Source organism: Gadus chalcogrammus, chromosome 9, assembly GCF_026213295.1.
Source record: "Gadus chalcogrammus isolate NIFS_2021 chromosome 9, NIFS_Gcha_1.0, whole genome shotgun sequence".
NCBI lineage: Eukaryota > Metazoa > Chordata > Actinopteri > Gadiformes > Gadidae > Gadus > Gadus chalcogrammus.
The window spans coordinates 21,900,316-21,910,817 of NC_079420.1; the positions used below are offsets into that span (position 1 = coordinate 21,900,316).

The 10,502-nt window shown below is 42.6% G+C and overlaps 2 protein-coding genes across 2 annotated transcripts; one reads left to right on the top strand and one right to left on the bottom strand.

Annotated features, from left to right (window-relative positions):
• Positions 1 to 71: 71 nt before the first annotated feature.
• On the top strand, positions 72 to 3,742 carry hacd3 (3-hydroxyacyl-CoA dehydratase 3). Its single transcript, XM_056598406.1, has 11 exons — positions 72 to 235; positions 819 to 861; positions 960 to 1,033; positions 1,122 to 1,286; positions 1,734 to 1,779; positions 1,928 to 2,038; positions 2,162 to 2,289; positions 2,374 to 2,486; positions 2,670 to 2,776; positions 2,866 to 2,997; positions 3,077 to 3,742. The coding sequence occupies exons 1-11, from the start codon at positions 149 to 151 to the stop codon at positions 3,151 to 3,153; spliced, it is 1,083 nt and encodes a 360-aa protein (XP_056454381.1). The 5' UTR covers positions 72 to 148; the 3' UTR covers positions 3,154 to 3,742.
• Positions 3,591 to 9,584, bottom strand: ints14 (integrator complex subunit 14). The gene is made up of 12 exons (XM_056598403.1): positions 9,320 to 9,584; positions 8,790 to 9,049; positions 8,559 to 8,666; positions 8,271 to 8,426; positions 7,866 to 7,984; positions 6,868 to 7,010; positions 6,687 to 6,779; positions 5,498 to 5,642; positions 4,771 to 4,904; positions 4,527 to 4,645; positions 4,321 to 4,386; positions 3,591 to 4,214 (listed from the first exon to the last, which is right to left on the bottom strand). The coding sequence occupies exons 2-12, from the start codon at positions 9,009 to 9,011 to the stop codon at positions 3,981 to 3,983; spliced, it is 1,539 nt and encodes a 512-aa protein (XP_056454378.1). The 5' UTR covers positions 9,012 to 9,049; positions 9,320 to 9,584; the 3' UTR covers positions 3,591 to 3,980.
• Positions 9,585 to 10,502: the final 918 nt, after the last annotated feature.

A 10,502-nucleotide genomic window follows, 5' to 3' on the forward strand; every position in this document is an offset into this window, starting at 1 on the left:
GACGTCTAGCCAATGACGTAACGCTCAGCAAGCAGTACCTCGTAGTCTGCGCATGCGTACGTCATGTTCTGACTGGCCGGGTTACTAATTCAGTGCTGCTGCTGTCAGTGGGGCTCAAAGACTGTTTGACGAGAATAACAAGGACATAATGAAAATGTCCCTGCTCACACCCCATGTATACTGGGCACAGCGCCATGAAGACATTTATCTGCGGGTAGAGTTGATAGACACACAGGTAGGATCGCTTGACCCACCAGGGCTGAGCTCGACCTCGTCAGTACTATGAGTTTATGGCTTTATACTACATTGTGAACTGAACTGTGAGGGTAAACCCGATTACTTCCTATAAAAAAGTCTAGATACATGCGACCAGAGCGGTCGATCTCGTGTTAATTCAGCTCATGATCATATAGTAAAATATTTTTAATAAAATTCACAATGATCCCATTTTGATATAAGATTCAGTTGTGGTTGGTGTCGAGGAGCGCCTTTTAGTAGTAGCGTTCTTTGTCCGAATATGAAGGTCCATAAAATGACTTCCTATAAAAAGTCTAGCTACATGCGACTAGAACGGTCGATCTCATGTGAATTCAGCGCATGAATCCTTTTGACATCTGGTGGGTAGATATATAGATACATATAGATATAGATAAATTATTTATTATTTTTTATTGTTATTATTTTTACAAAAAGAATCCCATGTTGATATAAATTCATTTGCGGCTGGTCTGGAGTAGCTCCTAAGTGCATAGTTAGGCTATGTAGTTGGTCGGCTGTAAAGCAAGAATGCCAATCTAACAAGTTTTTGTCTTTTTCAGAATATGAAGGTCCATATGCATGAAAACGTCCTAGAATTTAGTGGTGAGTGTCTGGTGTCATTGAGGCCTTGTGTTTCGTGTGGTTGGGAATTGTTCTGGAGTAAACCAAAGGATTTCATACCTGTTTTGGCTTGATTAAAGGACAGGGTCATGGCGCAAAGGGACAAAATGACTATCAGTTCAGTCTGGCTTTTCGGTTGCCGGTAAACCCAGAGGTAAGATCAAGCCCTGTCTATCTTGATGGTATCAGTAATGCTGTGGAAATGTATTCTGATGATAATCTTATGACATGTATGATTGTAGGTGAGCTTCAAGTCCACACAGAGGCAGGTGAGTATTACAGTAAAGAAAGCTCAGCGAGGCTGGTGGGATAGGCTAACCATTCAGGAGAAAAAGCCTCTCTTCCTGGCCCCGGACTTCGACCGCTGGCTGGAAGAGTCTGATGCTGAGATGGAGATACATGAGAAGGTGAACATAAAAGCTGTATTCTGTTTGAGAGGAACAATCGTGCTTACACCTTGTGTATGGGCACATAAAGGTATAGTGAAATACTGGCACTAGGCTTTATAATTAAAAATGTATACGGTTTATACTGTTTGCCCTGTTTGTTCTGTTCGTCCTTACTTTAACATTTACCTTAGCATCTATTTTTGTTTTCCTAAGCACTTTGTATTTTTATTTTATTGTAAAGAGCCCCCAAGGATATATATTATATCCTGTGTCTTCCACTGCTGCTGTTCTGTGACAAAAGAATTTCCCCTCCGGGGGATTAATAAAGTTTTATCAATCTATTTTATCTGTCTGTCTATCTATAGACTTGGAGTCTCTAGCAAGTGAAGCTGGGTAACACAGATTTCACAATGTGTGCTGTACATTTCATGTCCAGTTAAAAACCTAATGTCTTTCTTCCAAAAGGAGGAGAAACAGAAAAGAGTAAAGATGTCCAGAAGAGAAGAGAATGGTGAGTATTAATCACACAACAAACGGATGTTTGTTTAGGACTGATTATGTAAAAGTTATTAAATTAAATAAACATATTTTTGGTTATGCTTGTGTACTCATAGATGAACTGTTAAATGAATGAAATGAGTTAATCCCATTGTTTCCAGGGCGTCCTAGTATTAAGACGATATTCCTGTTCCTGTATAACCTGGTCCAGTTCCTCTGCTTCTCCTGGATCTTCATCAACATGACTGTGCGGCTCTTCATCTTTGGCCAAGGTTAGGATCTTAATCCCCTGAAACGTCTGTATTTATTTAATTGATTTAATCCATAGTTAGATCGATGATGCTGTTCAAATCTTGAACTGAACCTGTCACAGCTCTGTGCTGCTCACTTTCCAGACTCTATGTACGACACCTTTCACACCATGTCGGATGTCATGTTCTTCTGCCAGACTCTGGCAGCCATTGAGGTGGTTAACGCTGCTTTTGGAGTGGTCAAGACAGGAGTGGTTCCTACTTTAATCCAGGTAGCCCGGTTTCCTTATCTCGCAGCGACACACCTCGTAACTGTTGCCGTTAGGCGGCCGATAAGCTAATATTTACTGCTCCAGGTGGTTGGGAGGAATTTCATCCTCTTCATCATCATTGGGAGCTTGGAAGAGATGCATAACAAAGCCGTGGTCTTCTTTGTGTTCTATCCTTGGAGCGCTATTGAGATATTTCGGTGAGTCTAGGCGTTTGCTTTTTTTGTTTTTTTCATCTGAGGTTGAATTGGATGGAAAAGGGATTGAATCCTCTTAAAACCAACTTGGTGTGCAATAGTTTAGGCTCAAACACTTAAACACAGAATTAGATCATTTTCTGTATACATTTTGAGTGTAGATAATCGTTTTGCCATTTCCTCCAGGTATCCTTTCTACATGCTGGGCTGTTTCAACACAGAGTGGAAAGACCTCACCTGGTTGAGGTACACTGCATGGATACCCTTGTACCCCCTAGGAGCCCTGGCTGAAGGTAGGTGTATATACGTATTCCAAGTGTTTCCCCTTTTAGTCAACTGGAAAATAATAATAAAAAAATATATGTATTCTCAACAATTGCAGCTGTGGCGGTCGTCCAGTCCATCCCCCTCTTCGATGAGGCTAACTTGTTCAGTATTGATCTCACAAAGTCCATCGGCGTGTCGATCAGATTCTCCCACTTCCTGTACATCTACCTTGTTCTGATGGTCTTTGGTGAGTCTGAAAAAATAACCTTCTCGTCAGGTTAACTGAACCAATGCGTTATGTACTCTAACCAAAGGTCCATTTTCAGCGTTGACCGTAAACTTCCGACACCTCTACAAGCAAAGGAAGAGGCGGTTCCACACCAAGAAGAGGAAAGCTCAGTAGGATGAAGTAACATTTCAGAATCATCTGTCTGCCCTGTGTGAATTCAACTTCACAGTGCAATTTTTCGTTTCTTATATAAAAGTTAGATTTTAAGCTTCTGAATAGTGATGTTTCCAGTGTCCTTGGATCGTGATTTGTATTTGACGTGCAGTTAATTGAGAGGGTCCCCTTATTAAAAAAATGTATTAACTTTTTATACTGTATTACAACCTATATTTTGTAATTTTGTGAATGAAATTCCTCAAGCAATATAAAAGAAATTCTAAAAGATATTTCTAGATTTATGGAATCCTTGTAATCATTTGTTGGTATGTGGCTGGGTTTTCATTTGATTATTCCTTATGTATGGAACTACTCAGCATAGCGTTTTAGTTTCATGGTATTTTTATCTAAAAGTGATGGTCTTTAAGTTCTATTCACTCTTGTAAACCCCCTTTGATCTGTGAATTAATTTTCATTCTGAGCGAAACCAAGCTTTTTATTTTATATTTTAATACATTGATGGTACCATTGCCGATTATTTATTGAACCTAGAAATGTCAGCTACTCAGTATCCATTACAACAGTAATAACAAATGGCAATTTTATTGGAGATTGTAGTTATGAAAGGTACTATAAACAGTAGAAAAATATGTACATGCCACTGTTAAACAAACCATGGTCTTGCACATTCACAAACAACAGGCCACACAAGTACTATATTTACAGCCATCTGCTTGACTTCCACGTTGTTTCAGTCCATACTGGAGGGGCTGTCCTCGACTTGGCAGCAGATTTTGGAGCTGATCATTTCAAAGTCTTATTCTGCCCCTGGATCACTCTGCCACTCAGCTAGAGAAGTCGGTGTGCATGGGCGCAATGTTCTGGTCGAAGGCGGCGTACTGGGAGTCCCCGGCGCTGGCCAGCCGGAGCTGCTTGGCAGCGTGGGAGAGCTGGAAGGCGGCGTCAGGGTGGGCCGAGTCCGGGAGCAGGGTGCACTCCCTCTCCAGCAGGTCCCCCACCCCCTTCAGAAGCTCCCGGAATCCGAAGGCCAGGGCGGCCTTCCGCAGGCGGTTCAGCTCCTGGGGGACAGACGAAACATTTCCATAAAAAACCAAAACGAGGGAAAACTTGCTCGACCTGCTTCACTGAAGCCAGCCCGGCAGGGTGGGTTTAAAGAGCGTTCACCTTATAGAAGGTCTGGGTCTTCTCTGGAAGCTTCCGGGCGTTCCTCAGAATCTTCTGCACGTCAGTCTGTGGAGGAGGATGCATTCGACATGTGAGTGACATGCTTGAGGAACAGCCAATACAATCCATTTATACAAGGAAACTCATATTTATTAAAAGAGCACCCATGTAAAAATGCACATGTATAATAGATGGAGGCAATGTACCTGTAATCCACTAGCTTTGATCCACACCGTCACATTCTGAGCATAGCTTCGTTTAATCGAGGGTTGGACTGGGAATGGACTCTTGCTGTCGTCCTCCCCATAGGGGTTCTCAGCCGCCTCTGGAAGAACAACGCAGATAATCAACGACCACTGTCCGAGGGTTGTAGACGTGCATGGGCTTACTGCTTTGACGATGCAAAGTCATTGACATGAATGGGGTTAATTGGTTGGTGAGGTGAATTACCAGATATTGGTCCCAGATGGGCGACCTTGCCCAGCCAGGGCAGAGGCTCCGGGCCGGGCTCAAACAGAGACATCATGAGGTTGGACTTCTTCTTGCTGTCAGCCTGGGAGTACAGCATGCCATACCAGTCCGGCCTGGTGACACCAGGAACGGGTGGGAGAAGATTCCTTTCACCATGAGCTCAATGCAGTTCCAATGCAAGTGTATAGAATCAAAAGGAAAGAAGGACTCTCTGCTCCTCTCCCCACCCCAAATCCTGCCCACCCCCAAAGGAAGGCTGGCTGAAACTTGAGATTTGTTTACCCTGTAGCCTTAGAGTTCAAAGTCAACGTTCTTTCATACGCAAAGTATTACACAGGATCCTTCTGAACAGCAAATTTCCCTGTGACATGCAAAGTAGCAGAACGTAGTTAGACAGAGTCCCAGATAAGAGACAAAATATATGATGAGCAAAAAATATGCATCATAAAAGAAAACACCAGCAGCATTCCAGAGACGGTGAATAATAAGAATATAGCATAAGTATCCTGGTGGTTATAGACAAAGGAAGAGAATGGATCGACATTAAAGAATATGAAATATGAAATATTATTCATATAAAAAGGAGGTGGGCCAATGAATATGCATATTCACTTCAAGTAATGAGACCCCAGGGCATGGACTGCGTAAGTGCCCTTAATGAGTCAGACAGACCAGGGCCTCACAAGGTGTTTTTAAGGCCACTCACCCCAGCTGGACCAGTGCCACCATGCCCTCCACCTTCAAACTGCCGTGCAAAAGGACACAGAAGTTGGGACTCTTTCCCGCCATTTGACTGGCGGAGACCTCCTCCTCAGGCTCCTCCGCCGCACCGGTGCTGACGTCCTCCGCCTCTGGAAACACCAGAAACAGAGCCGCTTGGAACACACAAGGGGAGGCTTTCTACAGCGGTCGCTGGCAATAACAATATTTATTATTTCATCATTTAGCAGACACTTTTATCGGATGCAACGCACAGTGCATTGACATTCAGGTCAGTCATACACAGTAGGGCTGTCACTTTTTATTCGAAGTTCGAATATTCGTTCGAAGGTGGGGTGAAAAGTTCGAATTCGAAGTGTAATTCTCCATTCGAACTGTAAAAATACGCTATAAAGAAGAGAGCGGCGAGTGTCTTCTCCTCAATAAAGCGGCCCTCCTGGATCCCCGCTTCTCCCGGTTAGTCCACCTTTCCCCTGCACAGAAACATCTCGTGACTGAAAGCCTCTCACACGAGCTCATTGAAACGGAGACCGACACTGATCGCACACGACAGGGAGAAAAGTCCGCTGCTGCGCTGGGCGCGATGGGCAGCCTGTTTGGGGACTTATACAGCACGGCTGACAGAAGCAGCTGCAGCGGTAACGGAGAGCTGCGAGACAACTTGTAATTTTCTTTCCTTAAGGAATAAAAAGAGCAGCATGCCGTGTTGGAGGTCGGCCTCACAGATTGTTCGTTTATATAGGCTGTGTGTGCCATGGACGACATGCGCTCCGCATATCGCGCTCCGAGCAGTTATTGTTAATGCGTAAAAGACAGCCGCACTTGTGTGTCGGAGCTTCCTCTTGTTGTGTTTACAAATGTGTTATCAAAGTGTTTTTATCCTGTGCTGTTATGAATTCAGTAGGTATACGTGATTTCCACAAGAAATAGTTTTTTTATTTTATTTTTTTTAATAGTTCTATGGGGGGGGGGGGGGTCGAATGTATTCGAATTAATTATGGACATTCGAAATTCGTTCGAATTTCATTTTTGGAAAAAGTGACAGCCCTAATACACAGGATGGGGGTAAGGCATCTTGCTCAAGGATGCCTAATGATAAACCCAGTACCTCTGGCTGGGAGTTGAACCCCCTAACACCTACCCTCCCCCTGGGGTCCAAAACATGAAATGCAAACCTTTGATCACGGCGATGGGCAGAACCAAGTGTCGGGACGTGACAGGGGGGCTTGAAATGTCCCCTATCTCAATGAATCCCACAATCTCCAAGTCTGCAATAAGACAAATGGGGAAAATCTGTTGTAATCTTTGTAATCTTGATGTGAACATATATACGCCTGCTGCCAAAGGACTGGCTACCTGTGTTGACCACCCTGGGCATGGGGTCCACCTCGTCGTCCACTACCACAGGCTCTGGCCGAGGGAACACCTGCACATCGGAGGACAGGTTCCCACAGTGCAGGACCGCATGGAAGGGGGAGTACGCCTGGTCTATGAGCCTCCTGCAAGCAGAAACACACACACACAAAGAATTTGACCTTCTATAATTAGAGATGTTCCAATACCGATTCCGATAGCTGAACTTCAGTATCGGCCGATACGAGTAACATTTTGGGGATACATTTTAACAGCTGTATACTACTAACCCTGTATGAATATACCGATACAGCTTCTAGCATTGTAACTACTAATAGCATTGTTGTTCCAATACCTGAACTTCAGTATCTCTTCTAAATAACAAAATTGTAATGTGAATACATGTACAGAGAATTAATTCTTTCTTCTAAAAATCGAGTTTGTCTAGATTTATTTTCATCAAGATTTGTCTAGTTTGTCTAAAATAGATCATTTACATTGATCATTTATAATTATAGTAATACATTTGTATTAGTTTAGCGTGAGCATCCATGTTTTTCTGACTTGGTAGCTCGAACACACGTAGGTCAGAGATGACAGGTTACCCATTCAGTCCTCCAAACCTCTGACCATGAACAAACGCAGTGTAACACTGCACATTTGTGATGTTATTTGCCTGTGTCGTAAATGAGCTAGTCAAACAAACATAAAATGTGACGATATCGGATCGGCGAATGGACTTGCGTACTCGCTGATACCCGATACTGTATTTTAGGCAGTATCAGCGGCATGTAAGATACTGGTATCGGTATTAGAACCACTCTATCCAGGATACACATTATTGTGGCTCTAAAAAAGTAAATTTTCTCCTCATGTGAAGGTACTTCTCAAATTATCGCATCAGAATGACCTTCTGGTGGTTCAATTACCTTATTTTAATACATAGCTTAAGGAAACAATTGGATCCAAACAAACATAAAATATGAAAAACATAGTCTTACCCAAACATAGCCTGAACACTCTTCAGACACAGCTGCCCCTCCATAGTAAAGATCTGCCCATCCCCGCCACTCAGACGCAACAGCTCCTCCAAGTTGTCCATCGCATCAGTTGTCTGCAACTGGCAGCACAATAGATAACATTATCATACATCATATCATATACACAAGAAGAACATACATACATCATACCACATAACCTAAGAATCAACACTATATTAAACCATTAGTCACTATAAGTCAATATTATGTTGGAAGAAATATGTGGCGTGAATTAATGAACTGTCAATTCATTGTGTAGAAAAAAGGTAGAAGGGTAGTAAAAGTAGTAAAAGAAAATTATATTTTAGAATTTATCATATTCGAGAAAAAACGTGACTGAGAGGAATCGATGGACGGACTGGATACCTCCTCTGAGTTGGCAACACACATGATGAACATCTTGGTGGGAAAAGGAAACGGAAGGGGGAACTTTTTGTCATCTGCGCGCTGTTTCAGTGTTTGGAGGGAATGACGTAAGGAACCCTTCCCAATACCCAGAGAGCCATCCGTCACCAGCACCACCTGCACAACATCACAGCACAGCTCACACCCACTGACCACCAACACAGTACTTCCACCACCAGTCAGTCAAACACAAACTACGACAAGCTTATCTTGGCTTGTGGTTTAAGCAGTATAAAGGCCTGTACACACCTGACACGGACAGGAACTACCCCACTCCTGCTGGACTACGTTGCTCACTCCGTTGAGCGCTGATTCAATGCATGTTTTGTCATAGTCTTCCAGGTTACTCAGCGCCTCCTGCTCAGCAAGTAGATCGTTCAAAGCAGATAAAGTTTAAAAACAAATAAAAACAATTTATTTACAATATTGTGGCAAAATGTGAACTGAAGAGCCTCGAGCACCTTGGCGCCTGTGATATACCTGTAACGTGTTATAATCCCGTGTGAAGGGCACCAACAGCTCCCAGAGAGATGAGAAGGCAACCAGGGAGGTGAACTCCAAGCGATAGTTGGCAGCCATGTGTTCGAACAGCATGGTGAGGCCGTGGACCGCCAGGTTCTTCCTCTGGAACTCCTCGCTGCTCTCCAGGGACACCGGCCGCGTCATTGACAGCGACACGTCCATCACCACCACGGTGGGCATCGTGAAGACCCAAGAAAGACACCTGCGTTGTACTTTAACTGAACACAAAAACGAATTTATAATTAACATACAAATATTATACAAGTAGCATTTTGAATTGCTTCTTAAATATAATATATCATGTTATTCACAAGTGTTCTGCAGCCTGCAGGTCCCAGAAGGAGTTAACATGTATAAATAACATATAAACAAGCTATAAACGATGGGAGATATTTGTAACACATAATAAAAAACATGAGACGAGGACCACATTCACAACGTTAGTACATAATAACGTATACAACAACATATAACAATAACTATAACACCTTCTGCTGGGTTCGCTGCGAAAAGGACGAGCCTGAGAAGGTTGTGATCCTAACGCTGGCTAGCCAATCTGTTCGCCTTTAGATTGCATTATGCAGTTAGTATAGAACAAAAGACAAATATCTTGATATGAATGAAGACTTTAGTTAAATTCTGAATTTAGAAATGAATTATAAAGTATGATTGCGACAAAGCTTCACGTATACTATCGTCTTCTCCACCATTTGTGATGTGCAACGCTTATTGCGTCCGTGTGAAACAAGGGATGAATGTAAACGGTCCAACCAGTGTTTATTACAAAAAAATAACTGTTTGAGTCGTAATGAATGATCACATTTCTAACTATTTAATTGCTCTCACTGACATCACTGTCTCAAATTTTTTGCTGAAATTGTTATCTTTATGTACGTACAAAATTGCTTGGATTCATGTGTATGGAAGTCAATGGACAACAAACATTTTCCATGTTTCGTCGTTAATGTAAATTAATGATAATGTTCTGTATGAGTTATAGGCTTTGCACACACATTTGCTCTCAATAATAGGCAATATTGATTCAGTGTATGCCAAAGCACAAATTAAGTGAGCATGATCAAACTATATAATGTTAATGACTAGGGTAGGGAGGGGCAAGACAAAGTGAGAGTGAGACAATGCACATAAGCCTCTTAAAACACTTCAGGTATTATGTATTATGGTAATCCATTGTGGAGACTTGTCCCGCAGTGCGTCCTACATAACGCTCTGGCCACTGGTTACCATTTGGACGCTTGTTTTTCCCAGTATACCCAGCTGTGTATATTATTATCTGCTTATCAAGGCTTTGCATTGCTGATATGGCAAAACAATTAATTTCAAGGTAAGCTTGTGGCCCCTGCCACGTTTATTGATGTATTTTATCATTTGATATTTCTGCAAAAATGTTTCAGGTATAGTTTATATAACTCATTGTTAGATATGCTCTGGTTGATTGACCAACATGTTTTCTGATCATTTTCTATGCTTTAACTCATATCAGCCCGGGCTTTCAATCGATTGAAGACGAGAGATGAATCCCATCGCTGGAGCTTTCAGATTAGTCGCCCCCTGGGCCTTGGGGGAGGTTACTGGACCTGTGGACCTTTATGCCTTTTAATGCCCATAAGTTTGTCATAAGCAACCGCGCCGCCACCCGTCTGGAGCACG

Bases quoted from the DNA above. Each gene is read 5' to 3' on its own strand.
- hacd3 (XM_056598406.1), top strand. From the start codon at position 149: ATGAAAATGTCCCTGCTCACACCCCATGTATACTGGGCACAGCGCCAT. The intron at 2,290-2,373 runs GTAGCCCGGTTT...TTACTGCTCCAG, and splicing joins TGGTTCCTACTTTAATCCAG to GTGGTTGGGAGGAATTTCAT. The intron at 2,998-3,076 runs GTGAGTCTGAAA...GTCCATTTTCAG, and splicing joins CCTTGTTCTGATGGTCTTTG to CGTTGACCGTAAACTTCCGA.
- ints14 (XM_056598403.1), bottom strand. From the start codon at position 9,011: ATGCCCACCGTGGTGGTGATGGACGTGTCGCTGTCAATGACGCGGCCG. The intron at 7,011-7,865 runs GTAAGACTATGT...TTCTGCTTGCAG, and splicing joins AGTGTTCAGGCTATGTTTGG to GAGGCTCATAGACCAGGCGT. The intron at 4,905-5,497 runs GTGAGTGGCCTT...TGGTGTCACCAG, and splicing joins GTGGCACTGGTCCAGCTGGG to GCCGGACTGGTATGGCATGC.